Source organism: Macrobrachium nipponense, chromosome 18, assembly GCF_015104395.2.
Source record: "Macrobrachium nipponense isolate FS-2020 chromosome 18, ASM1510439v2, whole genome shotgun sequence".
Classification (NCBI taxonomy): Eukaryota; Metazoa; Arthropoda; class Malacostraca; order Decapoda; family Palaemonidae; genus Macrobrachium; species Macrobrachium nipponense.
In genome coordinates, this window is record NC_087211.1 from 66504662 (window position 1) to 66531017 (window position 26356).

Below are 26356 nucleotides of genomic sequence, written 5' to 3' on the forward strand. Positions count from 1 at the left end.
GGCATCCAGCCAAGGAACTCAATCACAGTTACAACTTATATATAATAAGATAATGTTATATATTATTATTATTATTATTATTTATTATTATTATTATTATTATATTATTATTATTATATAATACTGCACTTTACAGTTGATCTTGTTTTATTTATTTTTCAAATGTTTTCAAAGACTTACGAATTTTATCTCTTCTCTTTGCAGGTGGTGTCCACGCTCGAGTAGATTTGACAACCTGCAGCCCTTCAGGAGGAAATAAAAAAACAAAACTCTCGAAGCGATGTTAGAGACTCGGCATTCGAGGATGGGCCTGAGGGCGTTACTGGCGCTGCTGGCGCTGGCGGCGACATGTGAGGCCGTCATCAAGTACCCGCCGATGATGACCAAACAGCCGCCCTCCAACGAGGAGCTGCTCTTCCAGGTGGCCTCCAGGCAAGATGAGAATGACAAGCCTTTCATCATCGAGTGCGAGGCCGAGGGAGAACCCGCCCCTAAGTAAGTAGTGGCCGCGGCCTTCCCTCGAGTGTGAGGGTCATAGTTGTACCATGCGAGTGACGTTTTTCACAAGGTATAAAATGGAACAGAGTAAAATATAGAATTTAGTCCATAGGTGAAGCACTGGGGTCTGTGAGGTCATTCAGCACTGAAAGGGAAATTGAGAGCAAAAAGGTAAAAAGGAAGAGAGATAGAGTTGTTCACTTTTCATTTTTAATTCACAGGTACAGATGGATAAAGAACGGCAAAGCTTTTGACTGGCAGACATATGACAACCGAATCTCTCAGCAACCTGGCAGAGGTACTCTTGTCATCACTTCGCCCAGGGATGAAGATCTTGGTATGTATCAAGAGATTTGTTAGTGGTTTATTGTTTCTTGCTTATTACCATCTCCTTTTTGTTTCTTATATTGTAATAAAGCATACGTCAAGAATCAAAGTCGTTCTTTGAAAGATATGGAAAGCATATTGTTTCTTTATCCTTTGTGTTGGGGTTTAAAGCTTATTAGAAAACAAATTGATTCCTCACTGGACTAGTCGGTTGCATACTCACCTATCAATCTGGTAGCCTGAGTTCGCTCCCAGCTGCCACCAGTGCAGAATCAGAGGAATGTATTTCTGGTGATTAGAAATTCCTTTCTTGATACAATTTGGTTTGGATCCCACAATAAGCTGTAGGTCCTGTTGCTAAGTAACTAGTTGGTTCCTAGCCACGTAAATAAAAATCTAATCCTTTGTGCTAGCCCTAAGAGAGCTGTTAATCACCTCAGTGGTTTGGTTAAACTAATATATACGTACTTAGAAAGCGAATTACTGTAGTTTTTATTCCTCAGAACTAGAATAGGCAATTAGTTGGGGGCAAAGTACTAATTAGTTTGTGGTATTTCCATGGTACAAGCCAAAGTACTCTTCAATTGCTTTATCATCCTTTGACTAACCTTAGTAGTTTTATGAAATTACTGTAAACATGAATACCCTCGTTGAATTAGGAAGACTTAATTAGTTGTCTTGCCTTTTTTGCATTGTTTCATATTTTAACATTTGATGATACAGTAGTAGATGGAATATCAGGTCTGGTCTTTGCTGTGACATTTGGAAATTTACAAAGTGCAAATATTGTATGTACTCTCATTTGGTGCTTTGATATTTGGTATTGTCCTTGTCCATTGAATTTTAGTTTCAGTATTCGGGCATCGTGTTTAACTATGCAGGTAGAAAACAATTTTCATGATAAGGATACCTTTTCTATTGCTGATATATTTTTAAGTTTTCCATTTGTCTCATGATGCATGTATTGTTATTAGAAGGGTAGATATTTCTTATATTGCATAGTACCTTTGTGTGAAATTGACAACATGGTTGGGACAGGCAATCACTGATAGTCCTTAACACTTCACAGGTCAGTACCAGTGCTTTGCCACAAATGAGATGGGAACTGCCACTTCAAATTCTGTGTTCGTGAGAAAGTCTGAACTCAACAACTTCAAGAATGAAGATCCTGTGACAATACAAGTCAGTGAGGGAGAACCAGCCCAGCTTAAATGCCAGCCCCCAGATGGTTATCCCAAACCCTATGTATATTGGATGATCCAGGTAAGAATGCTTTTGTGTCCTTTTAAGAAAATTAGGGACAAGATAAATGAAATTCTTTTTTTTTTTTTTACAGGCAGTCCCCGGGTTACGACGGGGGTTACGTTCTTGAGACGCTTCGTAACCCGAAAATCGTTGTAAGCCGGAACATCGTCACAAATCCTAAGAAAACGTTACTTTTAATGCTTTGGGTTCATTGAAAACTATGTAAACTGCATTCTTATTGCATTTTTCATAAAAAAAAACTTCAAATATTGATTATTTTGCATTTTTGGTGCCATATTTCATCAGCCAGATCAATGTTGTAGGCGTTGTAACCCTGGAACATGCGTCATAACCCTGGAAATAATATCTGATGAATATAATTGAAAAGTGCCTTAACCTTGGAACGTTGTAAGCCGAGACCGTCGTAACCCGGGGACTGCCTGTAGTTGCCAAAGTGAAGACTGAGCATTGTGCTCGGTTGCATTTATACCTTAAGAGAAATAAATCTTTTCTGTATAGGTTTTCATTCAAATAAAATTGTTTGTAAAGAAAACAAATAAAAAAGGTTGTCATAGGTATTACTGGAATCATGCTGTAGCAACTGGAAGAAATGACTGAGTTCTCAAAGATTCATTGGTTTGGATATGTGAAGAGAAGAGATGAGGAACAGAAATCCTTAAAATCAACAGATATGAAATTAGCAGGGGACAGGCAAGTAGAAAGGCATGGCACTTTATGAAAATGGCATATACAGTAGTGCCTCAGGATACGAAATTAATCCGTTCGGAAGTGGCCTTCGTATCTAGAACTACGTTTTACATGTAAATTGCCTAATTCGTTCCAAACTCTACGAAAACACCACAGTAAATTTTATAATAAAGCTGAATTGACCAGTAAACAATGAGAGACAACCATTTGGACCATTCAGTACCTAACGTAACTGTGACTGACCTGTAAATAAAGTGTATTAGTGTACAGGGTACAAGAAATACTGTACGTACTTATGTAGTAAAATGTGGAACCTTACCTTGCGAGTGAGGCAATGTCCGAAAGTGGCGACAGAGGAGGAGGACAAATGGCAGAAAACATGAACACTTAACTTTACGAAACACGTTAAAAAATGGCTGAAAACATTAACATTAAACGTAACAAAACAACATTAACAAATGGCAGAAAACATTAACACTTAACTTTACGAAAACCTTAAAATTAGATTTTTTTTTTTTTGCCTGTTTGTTTATTTTTTTTTATTTTATTTATTTTTTTTTTTTTTTTTACAAATTTCAATTTTCTTCACCACTTCCAATTTTTTTTTTCTTTTTTTCGTATCACTTGGACCTTCCTGTTTGCTTGCTAATAAAGGCCTCTTTAAAAAATAATTATCCAAGGAAGATTGCTTCTGCCTACTTTTCAAAATGTTCCTGAAACAACTCAGGCAAACGTCATCGAACTGCGCAAGCATACGACCTGTGTAAGCCTTTTCAGGGTGTCTCTTTTCTACAAATGATTGCACTTTATGAAAAGCAGCTAGAACATCCGTAATTTCTGCCGTTGTCATAGGGTCCTCCTCCTCCTCCTCCTCCCTCCTCCTCCTCCTCCTCTCCTCCTCCTCGCCTCCTCCTCCTCTCCTCCTCCTCCCCCTCCTCCTCCTCCTCCTCCTCCTCCTCCTCCTGCCTGCCTCGCCGCTGCTAGAGAACTCTTCTTGAAGACATTATGTTGCATGGCTGCCAACTCCTTCAGGTCATCCGTCGTAAGCTCTTCTTGGTGCTCCTCGAGAAGGTCATTGATGTCGTCCTCGTTGACGACCAGCCCCATGGACTTGCTGAGTGCACGATCTCGTCAAGATCTGGTTGCGAAACAGTTTCAGGATCATCAACTGTTTCTGAATCTGCATCAGCTTCGCTCACGTTGAATCCCTTGAAGTCTCGGGCAGATACGGCATCAAGCCAGAGTTTCCTCCACGAAAATTCAAGGTTCGCCTCGAAATCTGCCAAGCTTGATCGATGAGTCGGAGGCATATCACAATATCAAAATGCTCCTTCCAAAATTCACGCAAGGTGAGATTTGTGGTATTGGTGATGTCGAAACATCTCTTGAAAAGATGCTTTGTATACAGCTTCTTGAAGTTCGATATCACTTGCAGGTCCATGGGCTGGAGGAGAGGGGTGGTGTTAGGCGGAAGATAAAGAACCTTGATAAAAGAATACTCCGCTAGGATACCTTCCTCGAGGCCAGGAGGGTGAGCAGGGGCATTGCCCAACAACAGCAAATATTTTGGAGGGAGGTGCTTCTCTTTCAAGAATTTCTTCACTGTCGGGCCGAAACACAGATTTACCCACTCGGTGAACAAAAGTCTCGTTACCCAGGCTTTCGCATTAGCCCTCCACATCACTGGAAGTTTCTCCTTTAGCACTTTGTGGGCCTTAAAGGCTTGAGGAGTCTCGGAATGATACACAAGTAGGGGCTTCACCTTACAATCCCTCTGGCGTTAGAACAAAGTGCAAGATTAAGCCCGTCTTTCATAGGCTTATGCCCAGGTAGCTTCTTCTCTTCCTCTGTGATGTACATCCGACGAGGCATTTTTTTCCCAAAAAAGGCCAGTCTCGTCACAGTTGAAGACTTGCGGAGAACTGTAGCCTTCCTTGATTGTCATCTCGTTGAACGTCTTAATAAAGGCTTCGGCTGCTTTCATGTCCGAGCTGGCAGCCTCTCCATGCCGCACCACTGAATGGATGCCAGTCCGTTTACAAAATTTATCAATCCAGCCCAGAGAAGCCTTGAAGTCTGGGGTTGCCTTCGATGTCCCTTCTCCTGTGTCGTCTTCGGCCTGGGCACTCAGATCACCGAAAATAGCGCTGACCTTCTGGCAGGTTGCCATCTCGGTTATCATATTGCCAGCGATTTCTTTGTCCTTAATTCATACAAGAAGCAGCCTCTCCATCTCATCATGCATGTGGCTCCTCTTGTTGGACAAAATAGTCACGACCTGATGGCTTCCTTCTGCTTAAGGATGGTGCCTATTGTCGATGGATTTCGGCCGTATTCCTTAGCGATTACTCTCGACCGCATGCCAGCTTCATGCCTTTTAATTATCTCCATCTTTGTCTCCATAGAAAGCATCCTCTTCTTTCCGTGAACTTCAGCAACATTCTTGGGACCCATGGCTAATAACGTAAGTAATTAAGTTCGCACACAACACGATAAAGTAACTTACTACAAAGAAAGCGAAATCACTAACACGAATTTACGTTAACAAACTAAATCTATGTGAACGAACGAATTGCACGTGTGTATAATAACACTGTTGCGACGAAATGGTCGAAGGACGCCTTTACGTAGAGGCATGATGGGACAGATGCTGACCAATAGGAAAGCAGGATCTTACGGCAGTGACTAGCATCAGGAACCAATGAGAGAGCGGGAGGATGGTGGCGAGTCTACTGAGTTGGCGGCGCGCGAGTTTTAGAATTGATCTCGCGCCCCGGGCGAATTTTGGTTTACAATACATACACCCTTTCACAACCTAAATTATTTTCATACACAGAAGCAAAAAAATCTTCGTCTTTGCTTTCGTAACCTGGATTTTTTGTACGTTGAGACTTTCGTATGTAGAGGTTCCACTGTACAGTACAGTATGAGGCCCTACACCAGATAGGGATTTTGGTAGAAAGTCCACAAGAGAGAAGAGTTTGAAGAAAACTCTATTCATGTCTGACCTCAAGGAGGAAGCATTTGATAGAAAAGGAGTATAATGTTGTCCAGAAGTTAATATACGTATTAGGAATGAGTAATACATCGGAATTACCCTGTTTTTCAAGAAGGTTTGGGAACATTATGAGAAGACTTTTATTTTTTTATTTTACTCTTCTTTGAGCATCAAGCAAATCTAAATCTTGTAGTAGAAATTATACAAAAATCTAAAACGCTACAAAGTTTTTTTAATTTAAAAGGGAAAATATAAGATCTTTCAGTCCCGTTGGCCATTTCAACTTTTAATTTCAAAGTATAATTCCCCAGCTACATTCTATGTTGAAGTTATAATACACTGTTGATATTGTGACAGTGGTATAAGTAGCTTGCAGTAAAAGTTGAACTACAGATACTAAATGGCCTAATAGATGTCTGGACTCTTGTATTTGGTCCAGTCTCTGTGTTCAGATTGTTTATTGCATGTACTAATTTAATTTTCTTTGCAGGATGACAGAGGTGCTTTACGTAGCATTAATTCTTCAAGAATGACAGTAGATCCAGAAGGCTCGCTGTTTTTCAGCAATGTCACTCGGTTTGATGAGTCAAATGATTTTACTTACGCTTGTTCAGCTACTTCTACATTCCGTAATGAGTACAAGTTAGGCAACAGAGTTTACCTCCGTGTATATCAGAGTGGAAGCACAGCAGTCCAAACGAAGAATGAGCCAGAACAACAGTATGTTTCTCGTAAAAATACTGTAATACTGAAAGGAAAGACTCTGCAGCTGTGGTGCATCTTCAGTGGCACGTGAGTCATTCGTTACTTCACTTCTTTAAAAGTGTTATGGATGATAAACTTCTTAATTGTAAATATAATTGTAAAGCTGTTTTGCATATTTGTTTACTTCAGTGTTACTGTAGTGACCTCCAAGGCTTCATGTTGTAAGAGATCTGACATTCTTCCTATTTTTTGCAGACCGCTTCCTGAAATGCGATGGAAAAAGAGTAACAATTCGGTTGCTGTTAGTTTACCCATTGAGCGGGTGGATTATGAAAATTATGGCAAGACGTTGGTCATTCGATATGTTGACTTTGAGGATGAAGGCCAATATGAGTGTGAAGCCAGTAATGGAGTAGGAGTTGCTAAGTCTTATTCCATGAATGTTAAAGTTGAAGGTAAGTATCATCCTACCAAAACTTACAATTTTTTCCATGAAAATTTACTGATGGATGATAAGACCTCAATATACTTACTTCAAGATATGGAATGAAAATTTACACAGTTTTAAGCATTACAGTACATATGTTACATTTGGTACTGGGAGTTGAAGTTTTATAAATCATTTTTATATTTTCAGCCATTCCTTACTTTGAAAGAGAACCAGAGGTAGAAAATAAAGCCGAAGGTGAGACTGCTGTGTTCTATTGTGAAGCTGGTGGACGACCTCCACCAAAGCAGACATGGATATACAATGGTATGCCCATCACATCCGCCCCAAAAAATCCCCGTCGAATTGTGGAACCAAACAAAATCACTATTTATAACTTAACCAAAGAAGATACTGGAAATTATGGCTGCAACGCTACAAATGATCACGGCTATGTCTACAAAGATGTCTATGTCAACGTTCTGGGTAAATTTTCCACTGTAGTTATGCAAAAGAATTTTCATTGCTATTTGTTTTTAGATGTCGCTATTTTCAATTACACTGATCTTGCAAACTCAAAATATTGGCTTAGAATAATCCTGAGAATTTTGTTATCTTTGGGTTGAGTGATGTAGTAAATAGGGATGTTTCCCATAATTCTTGTTTACTGTTTCCTTTTGTACCTAGTATATTGTTATGTTGCTATATTTGGGATCAGAATTCACTCCTTAATAAGTATGTAATGAAATGTTTTTTAAAACGAGATTTTTCCCAGTGCTTATCAGTGCATGGTACTCCATAGGTAAACCATTGCAGGAATGTTCAAATACAAGATGCTTTCTTATTATGGATTGAAATTTTAAGAATTGGTTAATTTAAATAGTTGCTGTGTAGTTCATGGTCTGCAAGTTTTGTACTACTTCCCATAAACAATTTTGCTCTTTACGTTCATGTATTGAGAAGCATGTTTCTATCCTCTTTTTTGTGAATTAAATCTGTAGTGTATTACGAGATCCATATGTTTTTTCCAGCATTGCCTCCTGAGATTCGTGTTCCTCCAAGTGACGTGAGCTCTGTTGATGGGAAAGAGGTCAACATGACGTGCCGTGTCTTTGGAGCACCAAAGCCCCGAATCACTTGGATCAGGGATGGTCATGAGCTAACAGGTGGTCGTTACCTAGTAACTGATGTTGGAGACCTTGTCATTAAGTAAGTTGCTTTAGTTTAGTTTCAATAAGATCTGTAATGCCAGAAAATAGCTCACTGTTACTGTACTGTTTACTATATTTTGTGCAAATTATTATATATTTCTTATCTGGGGTATTACTTACAGCAGCGGTAGACTGTTTTTTATTTTAAATTTTACAAATCATTTTTGCCTATTTTTATTTTTGAATTTTCTTTGTCATTGTTTAATTTTGTCCTTTTTATTCAACATTTACAAGTTATTTTGAAGATTCGTCTTTCGTATTCAGATTTTAATACATTTTATAACACTTGATAATTGCTTGTACTGTGAGTTTTTGTATTGTGCTTGTTTTGTGATTTTTACCTGATTTTGTCATTTTGTTATTAATCTTTGTGCATTGGAATCTATCTGTCATATGTTTTTGTAAGGTTTTGTCTGCATAGATCTCTAAAAGGATTTTGAAATTTTCATAACTTTTTGTTATTAATTTGTTTTTTGCCAAATAGAAGTTTGTGATCAAAAATATATTTGATGATGGTTTTAGTCAGTTGGATTTGTCAATGTATGTTAATAACATGTCAATTTTCTGTATCTTTTCAGAGATGTAACCTTTACTGATGCTGGCAATTATATTTGCTTTGCTGAGAATAAGTTTGGCAAACAGGAAGCTGAAGGCTCGTTGGTTGTCAAAAAGCGCACGGAGATCACTGACAAACCAGAAGATTATGAAGTTGCAGCTGGACAAACAGCCACATTTAGGTAATAACATATTTCAAAAAATAATATCATGAGATAATGAATTTGATCATTTGGATGCCATAAAAATTACTGAAACTGCAAACACTGTAGTATTTTCAAATTTTTGTAAAACAAATAAATTATGTATATGAAACTTTTCAACCTAACTTTTTTTTAGACTTTAGGATGTTACACTTGTATGCACAATATATGCTCATGTATGACATTTACAGGTGCAATGCAGTTACGGATAGTGATTTAGAGCTGAGCATCGAGTGGTTGACTGATGGTAAAAATATTGATTTTGAGCAAGAACCTCGTTTTGTACAACAGTCCGATTCTTCTTTAAGTATTACCAAGACCACCGAACTTGATTCTGGAGTTTACACATGTGTTGCTTCAACAGAGCTGGATGAAGTTACTGCCTCAGCTACACTTATTGTCCAAGGTAAAATGAATAGTTTTAAACTGAATTTGATATGACTATTGAGTCTATGAATATTCCATTAAGCAATGTTGGCTTTCTCTGACATTTTTTCTTATTGAATGAAGTCATTTTTTTTAGTGCTATTGTCTGTGATGAATTTTTTCCTCAATTGTGTACTAGACAGTGAATTTGCTTTAGGAATCAGGAATTTAATTGTTTATAGTTTTATTAGCTTGAGACTAACTCCAGATACTTATAATATGGCCTCTTGGGGTGAGACTTTAATAATTTAGAATTACACTTAGCATTTTTTAATATACATATTTTGTGTGAAGGTGTCAGGGTTATTGTGATTTGTCTGGATACCAACAGCTGTCAGTTATGTAACTTAGTGAAGTATTGAAGCTTACATGAGCTTTTTGCTTGATTCTAAAAATTATGTCTGACCTAATGTTTTAATGTTTGTTGTTATTCTGGTCTCTGTAAAACAATCTTTTGTAATATTTTAAGAAGCATACTAATCTTTCTTTTGCAACTTTTCAATTTTTATAGATGTCCCCAACCCACCAGTGCTGTTACCAGTTGCTTGTAATGACCGGGATGCAAGTGTTGAGTGGCAGCCCATGGGTGATAATAGAGCTCCTATTTTGGGCTACATTATCCAGTTTAATACTAGTTTCACACCAGATACCTGGGAAAATGCATTTGATTCTGTTCCTGCTACAAGTACACAATTCAATGTAAGTTACCAACTCTTCAGTGAAATTTCATTCAAGTTGTCATGGTTTTTATGTTGATAATGTTGGTTTTGATGTTGGTTTGTCAGTTTTGTCTTCTACACTGTATTTGTTATTGCTTAACATTTTAATGGGTTTCTGACACTTTTCAGATCAATTTGAGCCCCTGGGCTAATTATACCTTTAGAGTCATTGCTCGAAACAAGATTGGGCCATCCTTACCATCAGATCACTCAGCAATGTGCACAACTCCTCAAGATGTTCCTTACAAAAATCCAGATGGCGTAGAGGGCAAGGGTTCAACTCCTCAAAACTTGGTTATAAAGTGGTCGGTAAGTTATAAAGTTATGTTGGTGGTTAGTTTATAATGAACATCGTTGCTCTATGGTAGGATATGTGTGATTACACATTTTCTTTTTTGATATTTGGCATATCTATTAATGCAAAATTATCAAAACTGTTAACATCAATTTTCTATTTCAGCCCATGCCAGAAATTGATCATAACGGTCCTGGTTTCAAGTATAGAGTTTATTATAAACGTGGAGACATAGATAATGCACAATGGCAGACCTATGAAGTTACTGATTGGGAGCAAGATCATTTTGTTGTACCCAACCAGCCCACATTCAAACCTTACCGTATTAAAGTGGAAGCCCACAATGAAAAGGGACAGGCTCACGTTGCAGCTCCTGAATATGAGGGATGGTCTGGAGAAGATGGTAAGACTTGAAAGATAGATTTATATAACAGTATTTGCTTATTACTGTGCTTGGGTTTATTTTGGGTTTTCCTGAGAATGTTTGAGTGTAGCTAAGTAAAGGCTGACACCTGACTCCATTAACTTTGTATACAATTCATTTAGCATAGTGTAAGAGAAATACAAAAGGTGTGTTAGATTATCACTATTTAGTCAGTTCAGTACAATTAATACAATATATGAGTACAGCATCTCAGCAAAATCACAATGGATATATAATAAATACCAGTTAAAGATGATGCTTGTGGTGAAGTCTTGTCAAAGGACATGTGAGAGGAAGATACTGCACTAGATTGACCCTCACCTCCCAGTTTTTTTATCACAACCCCCTTGCTTGCTCTATCTATGTTTGCAATACCTGATAGAAGATTATGTTCATTATCTAGTTAAAGCTTGTAATAGAATATATCTAAAGATTTTCTTGTAGGAGAAAAATAGTTCCTTTGGAGTTTAGTTGAAGTTACGTCAATATTCTAGTAAGTGTATTGGTTTGCTAAAATTTTTAATGTATTTTTCTTTGTTGCAGTACCAAACGAATCACCAACAAACTTGACATTGGTGGAGCTAAGAGATGCAACTACTGCTCTGCTGTCCTGGAATCCTGTATCACCCGAATCTGTACGAGGACATTTCAAAGGATACAAGGTAGAATTTTTATTCTTTTAAACACCCAACTTCAAACATATGAAGTTATTACTATTTGAATCTTGTATGAAAGTATTTTATTAGGAACAAAACAAACTGTGTTAAATGCATGATGAATAACATGTACAGTGGTGCTCAAATCTCATGCGACATGATTCTTTTTGTATCGTCCAGATTCTCAAACTCAACATGATGTAGCCAAGTAGTGTTATACTTTCTTTTCTAATGTCATACATGTCGAAAAGTTTGTGAATTCACAGCTACCCCTATTTTCCTTATGGTTATACAAATATGATCCCTTTTATGCATTGGTATAATTCGTAATCTGTGTGATTTGAACTGATTTTCTTTTTTTACGCTGCTATGTTCAAAGTGCAGGTGTGATAAGGTTAGCTGTGCCATCAATGAAAGCACACTTTACATGCTCCTTGGACTGGTCAACATAACTACGTCTGCTGCATTATGACAGTAGACCTAATAAGCTCAACAGTCATAACAACATTTTCAATGTAGGAATATAAATTAGAACAAGTTTTCTTTGAATGTTGAAGCTTTCGGCTGTGTTTAAGCTGCCTGTATGTTGCAAAATGTTTTATTGGCCTAAAAAAATAATCTAAGCCTTCTGAGATATAATCTGTTATTAATAAATTTATTTGTAGAGATTATCGGTTTTGACGAATACAATAGGAATATGAATTACAACCAATTTTCTTTGAATGTTGAAGTTTTAGGCTGCGTTAGAGCTACCTATATGTTGCAAAATGATTTATAGGCCTAAAAGAATAATCTAAGCCTTATGAGATGTAATGTTACTAATGTTTTTATTTGTAGAGATTACCTGTTCTTTTAGGAATAAAAGATGATGATTTTGATTATATGGAGAAGATAACTAGTAATCAAAATATCATAAGTATTAATATCAAGGCGTATGGAACACTTGTTTTCAACTGGTTTAAAATATTATTTTCTTAAAAGTCCTTCTCCTCGATTTTGGTGTATAATTTACTCTTTCATAAGGTAACTTGAAGAATGAGAATGTGTAGATAACCTCATTTGCTTTCTGGCCAGAAATTGGTAATAGAGAGATGTGACTGTTAATTGTTAAGTAAAGAAATCTAACACCTAGGCCTAGGAACAATATCTTGGCTTTGACAAAAGAATAATTGCATAGGCAAATATTTGCTAATATGCCATAATATTTTTAATATTTAAGAATTATAACAATTAATTATGTATGAAAATCCAAATATTCCTCTAACACATATAAAGTACGTAAGTGTTTTCAAGATAATTTCATTGTCACCACTCAGTTAAGACTTACTTATGTTACACCGGGTGGTTGTGGTTGCACAGACACTAATGATACATCACACACTCTCCCCTCACATGTTGATGTCGGTAGGCGCATTCTACATTCTACTTTTGTATATACATATATTTACATTTTTTTTCAGCATTGAGGTGTAAAAGCAATCAAATAGGTCTATTTCAAATTTTATGTTGTCTTTGGAAGCATTATTAATGTTATGACATTTTTTTTTTTTTTTTTTTTTTTTTTTTTTTTGTTTTTTTTTTTTTTTTTTTTTTTTTTTTTTTTTATTTAACATTTGAAATGATGCTTGATGACTATTTCTTTTTGGTCAAATACTTCAGCGATGTTTGAACGAGAGTTTTGAAAATGTTTCGAAAGAGTTTTTTCTGAAATTTGCTACATGTGACATTTTCTTACAGTTTTGATGTATATGACAGATTTCACCTTTATGAAACATATTATGTCCATATTGTATGCAATAATTGCATTTCTGCATTGAAATAATAGATAAATATGGAGCATGCTAGGTTGCTAGTTAGTGAATTTTGAACAAAATCCTATGGAGTCATGCCGCATGAGATTTGAGGATCACTGTACATGTAAAGAATATTGCAAAGTCTATGGCATTATTGAAATAAATATTTAAAAGAATAATTTTTTCATACAGAGCCCTTGCATATTAGCCCATTTCTTAAATCTGAAACTGTCCCAAATGTCTGTCTAAAAGGAAAATATAGTCAGTCAGTAATACTGCATATACATGAGCAGATCTTGTGGTTTCAGACAGCCAGCAGAGTAAAGTTTTGTGTCTCAGAGCCCAAAGTTGTAAAAGTATAACAGTAGAAGTCAAAATGAAAAATGCCAACCCTCTGGAGCACTGTTGTTGATGCAAGGACAATGGTTTTACTGGATACTCAAATCCATGGGATCTTCCCTTTCGTGCACAATATTACCAGCCAAATTCAATTTTTTCCAAGAGGACTGAATGTCAGAGACCATTTTGGATGCAAGAACTTGGATAGTTTTAAGTATACATAATAGGTTTGCTGTGAAACGAAGTTATGAAGGATAGTGGAAGTAGTGGTAGCCCTTATGTGAGAACAGTATGAACAATTTCTTTGAGTTTATTGTGCATATTATTTTTCAGATCCAAACTTGGACTGAAAATGAGAGTGAGGAGAAGGCTCGTGACATCATTGTGGAAAACAACGATGAACCAAGGGCTCTAGTTACTTCCTTTGTTCCCTTCACAAGGAACTTTGTCAGAGTGTTGGTATTCAATGGTGCTTATGATGGACCTCCAAGTGAGTCGCTGAGTTTCGTGACTCCGGAAGGAAGTAAGTACTTTATTGTAATAATTTTATTGTGTAATTAGTGTTAATGGTAAAACTGTATTTCCCTCTCCCTCTCTTTTTCCTCTGAGGCAGGACTGGATAAAATTCAACAAGTATCTTTCTTTGCTTTTGAGGATCTTTTGTAGCAAAGTGATAAGAGCACCATCTTTAATATTTAATCAAATACTACTTTATCTAATTTTGAACTACTATAATCTAATTAAATAATTATTGATAATTTAGCAGGGTAAAATATGTGCTTTACATGATGACTAACTGTTCAAATCTCTCTTTGATAAATACACATTTACTGTCCCTTATTTACTGTACAGGTTCACGGTCCTTTATCTGAAATTCTATAAACAGTGTGCTAACGGCAGACCTGAGTTATTTGGGTGTGTCCCACTACTATTTTTCTTACAAAATACCAATTTTGACCTTTGAAAATCTGAAGATCATAAAATAATTGCACATCTGCAAAGTCTTTGAGTCCTAAATAATCCCTCTCACAAGAAAAGATACTGCTAATTTGAGTCTTTAAACAATGGGTATTAGGACATATACACACTTGTTTGTGTATTCATAATGTGTACTATGGTACTAAGTTTGAACATTGCTGTGATGTTACTGCTGATTGTTATAATTACTCAATAATTTTCTTTATATAATTATAATTATATGGTCATGAAACAAGATTTAACAAATTTTTTCTTTAATTTAGTGGAATGAAAAATCCCACACGGCAACATGCCTAATCTTGTTGGGTAGGCCTACGTCATCTCTTCAGAATCCTGTTCCTGGACCACTCAAATGTACGACTGCAAACTGATTATGACATTAGTGACAGTAAAGAACAACCCACTCCAAAACTGATGTGATTGAATGTATTTTATAATCACTTATCATTAAAATTCACAGGTTGAATTACAAAGATTTTGATTGTGTATTTTTGCGTTCTACGGCATGTTTTTGTTGAAAATAAAATGGGTTAGTGAACATATGGTCATAATTATCCCACTGTTTTTTATCGATCTTAATTATCTTAACGTTCATTTAACATATATTGACGTAAATAATAATAAACTACGAATAAATAAACTATAATGAAAAAACTTGAAAAAAAGAAAAAAAAAATTTTTTTGTCGCAATACGTAGATGGTTATGCTCTTGGACCCACAGTTCCAAAATCCGAAAAATTCCAAAAAACAAAACCCATCTGGCCCAAAGGATTTCGGATTAAGGATTGTGTACTTATAATTAACAGTAGATTGCCATTTGTGTTAAATTTTGCCATAAGTGTTAAATGCTGTAGAATTACAATTGATATCTATTTTGCTTTTAAAGTGCTAATTGAATGAAGTAACAAATATTGTCAAATTTATTTTGCTAACAGAGCCTGGACCTGTAGACTCACTTGATGCTATACCAATGGGGTCTTCAGCATTCTTCTTAATATGGAAGAAGCCAAAGCAGCCTAATGGTATTCTGACTGGATATCATATTTACTATCAAGAAGTTGATGGAACAAACACTGGTATTACTTCAGAGCGTGATCCCCCAATCAGAGATCCTTTAGTTACAAGGGCTAAGTTGGCTTCCCTTCAGCCAGGAACAAAGTATAGAATTACCATTCGTGCTGCAACTGAGGTTGGTGGAAGCCTTTTTCTCTCACAGTTGTTTCATAGACTTGATTTTCCATTTCACAGATATTTTAGTGGGTATATTCTATGGTGAACAGGCTAAGTTATATATTTGATTATAACCTTCTGTAGATAAGTTTTTCATGTTTATTTTAGATGAAGTATACATCACTGATATTTTTCAGATGGGTCAAGGTTTTCCATACTATATTGAACGCACAACTCGTTCTACTGGAGCCGATCCTCCAGGCAAGCCATCTTTCATATGGCAGCATATAAGCACCAAGACTGGAATACCAGCAATCAAGATCACATGGATTCCCAACACTGAGACTAACCCAGGATCACACTTTTATGTCAAGTACAAGTGAGTTTTCTATTTGGACTGGTCAAAGTTTTGTTACAATCACAATGAAAGAAACAATTTGATGAAATAAATCCTATTCTGCAGTTTTATTACTTTTACTGATCTTTCAGGTTGTATGGAGAAAGCATGTTCCAGGAGACAAAGCCAGAGTTGTATCAGGATTTCACTGTTCTTGAAGGCTTAGAGGAAAACCAAACTTACCAGGTGTGTGTTGTTGCTGTGGATGGAGAGTTTTCTACAGAATCTGATATTGAAGAAATTGACACCAGGACATCAGTTGGGGTAAGTGTATTTTGTGGTGGCCAATTCTATGCAAGTTGAGGGTCTTAATTAGGTGGTTGAACTAAGTAGTAGTAGTAGTAGTAGTATTAGTAGTTTCAAAGTTCCTTAGTCAACCATAAAAATGCCGTTTTACAAAGCAAAAATAAAACTAACACACAAAACATGTTAATGTCTTATTCTTGAATTTCTTATCTTGTAATATTCAGTGCTTTAGATACTTCACCTCTTGTCATTTCATAAATTTCCATGCATCCACATTTTATTTTTGTCTTTTACGTCTGCCAAGATTTTTTTTAGTTTGGTTTGTGTCTGTTGTATTACATGAAAAAATATTGAGCAGGATTTAAAAATTTTAATTTTTAAAATACAGTAGTACCTTAGACTTCGAACTTAATCCGTTCCAGAAGGCTGTTCGAAGTACAATTTGTTCAAAATATGAAACAAATATCCCCATAAGAAATACATAAAAGGAATCACATGATTAGATGTTATTTCTTATATATTGTCATTTTTTTCTTGAATCCTTTTTATTTACACACAATCCAGTGCCATCATTGTACCTAACACCACATTTGGTTAACTCACTTAGTACTTCTTATGGTACTAATATTTTTGTTGAGAACATTATTATTATTAATAGGGCTTAAGTAGACTCTTCTCAGGCTGGTTGTTAGAACAAGCATGTAAGATTATTGTCTTGTTACTTTAGATTTTGATAATACCTATTCTTTTATTTTTAAACTTTTCATCTTTAACACACTGAGAGAGCTCAGTAAGATGAAGTGTTTATCGTTGATTTCCCATGAAGATACTATCAGTGCTGTTGCCACCAGTAGCCATTTATTCTGACACTTACAAGAAATGGTTCTTGTATGGATAGAAACTTTCAATCATACCTTAGAAAATTACCCGAGGTTGCATTTATAGTCATGCTGACTCATGGCTCCAAGTACAAACTACCTAGAACTAACCCTCAAAACTGTTGGGCATATGCAGTTGCTTTAAATGAAGTTGGCTAAAGTCTTTTCATCTTTTTCAACTCTATTTTTTCTCACTTCTTAACCATTGTGATTGACTTTTTGTTCTGAACTCTGCATAGCTTCTCTTAGTACATGCATGCTGCCTCCTCACCTATATAATTCGAGTAGCCAACATAACTGAACAAGATGCTCTTGTCTGGATCTGCTTGTTTTACTTGGTGGGATCCTGACAAATTGATGAAGCGTTCATCCATTTTAAGATTAATGATTTGTGACAAACAATCATAACTGCTTTTTTTTTTCAAAAATATTTGTAATTAATTATTTTTTTCCTATACAACACAAATGTCATCAGAGCAGTGAATTGTGGAGAACTGGAATTACGCTATCTAATAATACTAATACACAAATAGTCAGGTTATCATGTTAAAAAAATAAGGTTCTGTATTTTAAAAGTTGGTTTCAGTTACTCTGCAACCTTTATCATGTAAAACTTAATCCTTGTAGTCTGATTTGCTGTTTTTTTTTGCTTGGGGTATATGATTATTAATTTTCCAAAATTATCTCTTTCAGTCTGCCATATATAAGGGGCCAACCAACAGCATTGCCACTCGAGGATGGTTTATTGGAATGATGCTAGCCATTGCATTCTTGTTGCTGATCCTCATCATTGTATGTATTGTCAAGCGCAACCGCGGTGGCAAGTATGCTGTCCATGAACGGGAAGCTGCACATGGCCGTACCGATTTTAATGAGGAACAGGGATTCCCTGAGTTTGCTCAGCCGTAAGTTTGTTATGCTCTTTAGTTGTATCTATGATGGAATAATAAAAAAAATTATTTTTTCTTAATGTTTTTAGTACATTTATCTCCTCATGTCGAGCCATAATGAGGTCTCTATTTGCTTGTCATTCTACTTGTTTTTTTTTTTTTCCCCCATAACCAGGGAGTACGTATTCAGGAATAAGTCATGCCATGTTTTCTAATGTGGGGCGTTTTCTAAATGTTTTCATTTCAGTCTTGATGGTGCAAAGCGTGATAGCTTGGGAAGTGATGTTAAAAACCCAATTGAATCAGATACAGACTCTATGGCTGAGTATGGTGATGGTGATACAGGTTAGTAATAATTTAGTTCAAATAGTATTTTGCAACTTTCAGCCCTCTAGTTCACAAGTGCAGTGTCTTTTGATTGAATTTTGACTAGTCTGTGTGTCTTTTCACTGGGATGTCCATGATGAAAAGACTGTCCTAACTTAGTTCTGCATATTGTACCACAGCTTGTTTGAGTCTGTTTTAATCTCCAGTAAACATCTTGATGTGATTAATAGTTCAGTTGTATTGTGCATGGCTTGTTTGTAGTAACATCCTTTTGTGTTAATGTTTCTTTACTTTTTCCTTACTTTCAATACACAATTTTGTTGAAAATTACAGTATGAAATGAAAACAACTGGAATATTTTGGACATTATGGGAAATTTTTTTTTGCTGGGTAACCTTTTGTTTGGATTGTTACACCAATATTCCATAGGAATTGTCTTCTTCAACTACAAAGCAAGTAGTTGCCCTTATTAAACACCCCATTAGAATTTTAGACATAAACTTAAAGAAGTGAAGATTTTATTTGTTAATACATTTTACTAATATCTGTTGTGGTAAGTAACCCATATGTTGCAATTACAGAACTTGGATAGAATTTATTCTCCAGCCTTTTAGGGATTTTGAAAAATTTCAGTAACATATTTTGGGTATGAGTAACTTGCTTACATCAGTATATATTGCAAATTTGTCAGATCAGTTAGCAGTTGTCAGTCCTGCTTGCAGTCAGAAAAAATGAAATTGGCAGGATTTTTTTTTTTCTATTTGTACTTGCAAAAAATAATTAATTTTAATGACAATGTATACAAGCAGTTATTATTATATGTTTGAATAGATTAATTGTCTGTACTACCCTCACTTTACAAGCAAATAACTGACATTGCAAGTACTCATTTTGACCATCTTCAATGTACTCTGACCACAGTGTTGAGCATTGTTTGTTTATTGTCAAAGCTACTAGCTTGAATGGTCAATAACATTTAAAATTAATGTAGTATTTCAAATTATTGTTCCTAACCAAAAGATGAATTTTGCATCTGGTGGTTCAATTTTATTATTATATAGCAGGAATCTTAATTTTGTTCAGAGTGGTATTGGCTTGTTTCATCACGAGATCCTCAAATTCTCAATCTGGCTTAGATGGATTTCACATAATGTACAGTATTTGTTGACAAGGCTTAGCATAAAGTAATATAACAGGGGATTAAACAAATTTATAAATAATGTAGATTCCTCCCTTTACGTATAGGTATTAACGTTAATAAAGCAACCAAAGCTGCAATTACTTTGACAAGATCATGTATATAATCCTATTAGTGATTATATAACATCGTTGATACCGATTGATACCCATTATAATCAATAAATAGTAGAATGTATGGAATAATGAACCTGATAGCAACAAATTTACACATATCAATGCCCAGTGTTGAGAATATGGAACTCGTCATATCAAAAGGAACACACACAACTAATTTTGACTAGTCTTAGATTGGTCATTCTCATTTGACCAGTGGATACTTGATGAATAGCTCACATATATAGTCCATAAATGTAAAGAATTTAAAGTATCACTAAAACACCTGACAGTTAAGGCATTTTGTGTGTGATTGTCTAGAATATAACTGACAGTGTCAAGTATGGAAACAAACCAGTTCAAGAAATTTTCTATAGAATACCCATCATTTTCAGTTAACTTATATTTTAGATACAATAGTTATCAACGTATATTTTAGATACCATAGTTATCACCTATGCTGCAGAATTTTATTTACAACAACTAATGATTTTTGATAAACATCATAATGAAAATGCAGCAGCAACATGACAACAGTATCAAATTTAGTAAAGAAGTTGGTGCCTAGTGATTTTTATATAATTTTTGTCCTTAGACAAGGAATTTTGTGATATCCTGATGTGTTAAACTTATCTCACAATGATAAGTAACAAGTTTAGTATGTTTCAGTCCAAAACTGATCTGACATTGTTCTTAGCTGGGCATTAAAAATTTCTTTTCTAGTAAAACTGCACTGCTAATGCCAAGGCTAAACATTTTATTCAATATGAAAATATTAAAAGATGAAGTCTGTGTCAGCATTTTAATGTAGTCATGCACCATAGTTGTCAAAGTATGTTTTTAGACGGGTGAAATTTTATGAAAAAGAGAAAGGGCGACAGTTATATTATTTGTCAAGCATAATAATAGTATGCTGCTGAAATAGGAAAAAAATGGGAAGTTCCTGTTACTTGAAACATGCTCATGAAAAGCAGTCTTGAAATATATCATGCTTTAACAGGCAGTCATATTTCTTCTTAAGTAAACTACTGTGCAGAGAATGAATATTATTCTCCCTATCAGAAATCTTTCTGGCATTAAAGTATTAGTGGGATGAAAACAGTGTTATTATGCAAATAGTTCGTACTTTAATTACAGTTTTCTTCATTTTTTTTTCAACTAAACAAAGACAACATTGATGGACTAATTGTCTCTTTATAAGTTTAATTAGTCAGTGACTGATGATGAATATATAACCATTTAATCCAGGATTGAGAAATGTTTCTAATTTATTTTGTCATTGAAGCTGAGTTAGTATATAATATTTTATTAACAGACTGTTTTTCTTGATAACACTTATTCTTTGACAATAAAATAAGCATGTTTTGAAGATTGTGATAAATTTTAATGACTCCATACTGTTTTGTGGGCAAAGCTGAAGTAGTTTCTGATGCAAAAAAAGTAATGTTGTATCAGTGTAATTTTACTAACACCTTTGAAGTTACTTCTGGTCCGTATGCTAATTGTGTTGAAACATCAGGAAAATACTGTATGTTGACATGAGAATTTAAAGTTTGCACTATAGTTTGAAACTCTGTGTTGTTATCAATAGTGAAATTAATCACTCAGAGCATTTCATTAATTATCTCCTCCACTTTTCTATTATATGCACCAAACTTGCTAGAAAAATACTTTTCTTTCATGCAAGAGTATCTTATTTTTGATTGTTGTAGGGCACTTTCTGTTGGCATTCAACTTTTTTTGGTGTGACATCCAAAGTTGCAACTCACTGATAATTGTACTAATGACCTTTTGTTGTATTTCAAAAATTTTGTTGAACAAGAATACACAGTATTCCAAGAAACAGTTGCAACATTGTGCTGTAAACCAAAGTAGGTATCATTGCAAATAGAATGCCTATGTAGAGCAATTCAGTATGTCACCTTTGAGTGCATAGTGCTTGTGTATATAAACTTTGCTCATAGCTTGAATATTGGGCCCTCTCAGGAGCAGGTATGGCTGAAGATGGTTCCTTCATTGGTCAGTACGGCCGGAAGAAAGGCGAAACAACATCCAATGCATTTGCTACCCTAGTTTGATGATGTTAAAGTGTACCTGCATTGTTACATGTAAGCTTATTTGATATTTTTGTTTTCTTGAATTTCCAAAGGTAACTATAACTATATCTTACATATTCATTTTTGGATTGTTATATGCTGTTAAAAATAGATTTCATTTATTGTCAGTTGTAGGATACAAATTCTGAAGTTTTATCTTGAGAAGATCTATTTTACCAGTACGTAGTTAAAATTGGAATACTACTTGCAGGAAGGTTCACAGAAGATGGCTCATTTATTGGCCAATATGGAGGTGCAACTGGAAAGAGGAAGCCAACTGCAGAGGACAAGTCTCCATCAGCTGTTGCCACATTTGTTTAAAACCTGTCGGCAACTTTGCTTGTCTCTGAGCAGCCTATCCGTGCCCATAATTTAGACTTACTGCTTATGATTGTCCATTTGGCATATTACTAATTGAAATTTTGTGTATAGAAAAGGGAATTTATTTGAATGATCATGTAGTGCGTGATTTCCTCATGATAAGCAGGTATGGCGATAATGATAGAGTTTAACCAAGCATGGTTATGGTGATGCTTGCAGAGATGGAAAAGGGTTAATATATCTTGAAGTGATAGTAGACTGAAGAAAACAATGCTATGATGTCTCTTTGCATTGAGTAAATTATGAAAGAATAGATTCATTTAGACTTGGGGGGCTTTTTCCAGAGAGAAGACTTCAGTGATATAGTGTATTAACCAATCAGTGAAATTTAAGCTAAGCGACACTTATAAAGAAACTGGACCATCCAAGTTCCTTAGTGATACAAGTTTTCCTTGAATATCCCCCCCTTTAGACTAGTGTATGTATGTGGCCTTTGCTAAAGGCTTAAGAGATTTTTCTAAATCATACTGTATACATGTGAATTAAGAATGTTTTAATTTTTTTTATTTATTTTTATTGGGGAATTACTGTGAAATTAGGTTTTGTTAATATTTCTAGGTATCTTGTGCCAAAATGGCCACAGAAAGGACAGTTTTGCAATTCAGTTCTTATATATTTTGAAATTGTGAATATAGCTGTACTATATACAATTAACCAATAATTTTTTTAAATGCGTGGAGGTCCAAAGAAGTGTTTCAGTGGTTCTTGTGATTGAGACAGAGACTCTTTTAACATACAGTGAACCATCTGCACACCCTTTGTGCTGATCAAAGTGTAAATTGAAGAATCTCATTACCTGGGAATGCCCAGTAAATTTTCCCTCACAGTTTAGAGCATTGTTGCAGATTATATATAGTTAACACTAAAAAAAAGAAGTGTTCCTGTCAAGGAGAATTTAAAGTAAACATTTCTATATAGTAAACATTTCTATATAGCCTTCTGGCTTTGATGTAAGTGTTGCAATTAAGATGTAAATGTGCCTATTGTCAGCTTCTGAATCACAATCAAGCATTGCTCGTGTTTCTTTCCAGATGCTGTAACTGGGACTGAATGACTTAAATTTCTGTAATGTAAATGGAAAATTCCCTGGTACTTTTGTACACAGACCTTTATTCCATTGAATGCTAATGCCACATACGAAATCATTCTTTGTCCCTGAAAATGCTGATGTGAAACATTGGTGTGAATCTCATCTTAAGGAAATTTTATGTTTGTCACGCAAAATTAATATGAATTGATTGTACTGTATAGGTTAATCTCACAACAGATGCACAAACATTATTGGATTGGGCAAAGCCATGTGAGGCTTGTACAGGATATATTGATTGAGCTGCCCAGGTTATACAGTAATATATTTAATGCTGATTATCATTTTTTTATTTTAGCACATGTAAAACATAGATGCTCATAAAATAGATTCTTTGACAGGTTGTAATTTGGAATGATTGCTTGTTCAGGAATATACAAGGACTACAGTATATAGACATCAGATGTGATATGGTTTAGGTTAAGTAGTAAGTGGATTTGTGTATTTTGTGGTTGAATAATGCATGACTGGTGATTTAAAAAACTGTCATCCAATGTTAATTTCACTGTAAGACATTAATACAAAATTAATGCATGTGAATACAAATTTGTTTGTCTACTTGACAAACCAAAAGTAGTGGAATTCAAAGTATGAATCCTTGGATAAAAGGATATCTTTACAAATTTCAGCAAGTTGATAAGCTTCAAGCAGAAATTTTAATTAAGTTTTAACATTTGTAACCGAAATGTTAAATTTTAATTGGTGTAACTAATTTTTTTTTGTTTTTACTTTTGAGCTATTATGATTACCTAACATGTATAAAAGGGATTAAAGACAAGTGATTATATTTATAATATAGCAGTGCTGTGTTTGACATTTAACATGAGCAAATATTAAGGACATTACAAGATGTGTATTTAGTTGTCTAGCTTGCTAGGATTCTTCTTTCAGACAGTTGATCAGTTTTGTGCATTATTTTTTAAAGAATGCATTTTACCATGTTAGGTTGACTTGGAATACTTCAACAGTAAAGGAGTGATTGATGCCTTATTCAGCCATGAAATGTTCTAGTCCATTCATTATTTATCTTTCCTGTCATATCAGATTGATGTTATCAGACTGACATAAAACCCAGTTTCAATTCTGAACTTGTGGGTAGTGAATAATTTTATTCCCTGTTTATCATTTAAGCTGTCATCATGTTGGCATCAGTGTCAAGGAAAACCAGAGATTTGCCAATGTTGTATTAATGTTTGTTATTTTTATACAAGTGATATTTTGTATTTTTCTTTGTAAGTGCTGATTTTTTTATTGTGTGACAGTTAAGTTCATTATTTAATCCATATGATATATGGCAGTGAAATAAAATGTAGGTTGTGAGCAAAAATATTAATCTTGTGGCATTGTGGGCATAGTTCCCTACACAAGGTAGTTAATGTCCATTTAGAATTTGAGGAAGTGCCTGATTTTATTATGGTATATTATGTAGAGTTCAGAAAAATTTCACTAGTTCAGAAATAATTTTGAATTTCCTTTCAGCAAAACTGTTTTAATTTGGCTTACTGAAATCATCATCATTGCACTTTATATACATAGCTACCTATGTATACCTTATATGTAGGTGGTTCTTTCCATTTGAAGTATTGTAAATGTTCAACATAGTAATGAAAAAGGTAGGAAGTTGTATGAATGCCAGATTAAATGTGGCTGCTGCTGTCTAAAAAAGATGGATGGAGTGTGTAATTGCCTTCTGCATTTGTGTGATATTCATCATGGATTATAAGACTCCTCAGTTTTCCTGAATACTGCAGTGAAAGAGAAAAATTCATTAAGATGGAATTAGAGCCTTGGCAGTGGGTCGTAATCTGTGAGTTCATCATACATTGTAAAACAAAAAAGTTACAGTGATGGATAACACCAGTACAGTTCAATTTGAAATGTCATGAATTCATATGCTTTGTCAAAAACTAATTTGATGAAACAATACCCATCACTTAACTTTTCTTATGTTTACAATACTGCTGTAATTAGGATCGTCTTACATTATCATCATCTAACTTGCAGATATGTCAAGCTTGTGGATGGAAGTAAAATAAAGTAAATGATTAAATTCTTGCCTTTTTATAGAAATTCCTGTCCTGCAAGGGAAGTCAGTCCATCTCACTTAAATAAAAAAATATAAAAAAACTCATTTTTTTCCCCCTTAGTTATATGAACCAAAGCTTTTCATGTCGACTGTAATACATCACAATACTATTTATGTAAGCATTGCAATTTTGGTAAAGAACAGCCAATCACTGATGATTTCTTCAACCTAGTCTAGTGAGCTGCAGGACAACCTCCTTTAGTAGAAGGCTTTAAAGAAAATAAAGATGTGTACCATACTTATGTGCACAGACTTTAGCCATCTTGAACATATGAGTGCCTGGTCTTCTAACACCACAGATAAATTCTTAACTTCTCTTTATGTCTGTCCAGGTAAACCTTTAGGAGTTCTAACTGGACATATGACAGCCATTATTCCAGTGTTACCACTGTCACAAATCTGGGAAGGGCTTTCAACTCTGAAATCTTTCTCTAAGCAATAAAAAAAAAGGAGAGCTCCCACTAGAGCAAAGAAAAAGAATGGGCTTGAAGCTCACTACTATAAAATTGTATTAGTTCTAAACTAGACATAAAGACATACAGTTCTTGCAAAGGGCTTCCACCCCTATATCCTTCATCTAAGCAATTTAAGGAAAGAGACGTTACCCCAGAACAAAGCACCAAACAAGAAAGGGCTTGTGTCTTGCTAGTGCACTTTGCAGCAAAAACAGCTAAAAGAAGTGTTTAAAGTTCTTAAGTGATGCCTTATCAAAGGGCTCAACTGTGGTTAACACCTGAAGGATTATGTCTAAATTTCCACGTATAACATGACTGGAAGATGAAGTTTCCAGCACAAAAGGTTGAAAGTCTCTTCAAACTTTAAATCATGAGCAATATTCCAGTCAGCATGATGCAGAACTGAAAGCAATGTCAAGTGGTGTCCATAATAGCTGCAACAGAAAACTGCTTTGTGTACCTGAGATACTGGTAGAGCTTAAAATAGGATACCTAGTGGAATGGGTCCTGGATATTACTCAGGACAATTACCAAGATAAAAAA

General features: G+C 35.0%; 1 protein-coding gene across 1 annotated transcript; it reads left to right on the plus strand.

The window, feature by feature from the left end:
- Positions 1–204: 204 nt before the first annotated feature.
- On the plus strand, positions 205–25322 carry LOC135197113 (neuroglian-like; the record flags this gene model as incomplete). Its single annotated transcript, XM_064224079.1, is given in 20 exon segments — positions 205–495; positions 720–835; positions 1895–2088; positions 6267–6568; positions 6737–6936; positions 7119–7394; positions 7940–8117; positions 8698–8856; positions 9069–9283; positions 9815–10002; positions 10152–10331; positions 10483–10720; positions 11285–11403; positions 13863–14052; positions 15443–15696; positions 15875–16056; positions 16167–16338; positions 17892–18103; positions 18336–18433; positions 22016–25322. Coding segments are annotated over 20 exon segments (3798 nt in total). The 3' UTR covers positions 22126–25322.
- Between the last annotated feature and the right edge of the window lie 1034 nt (positions 25323–26356).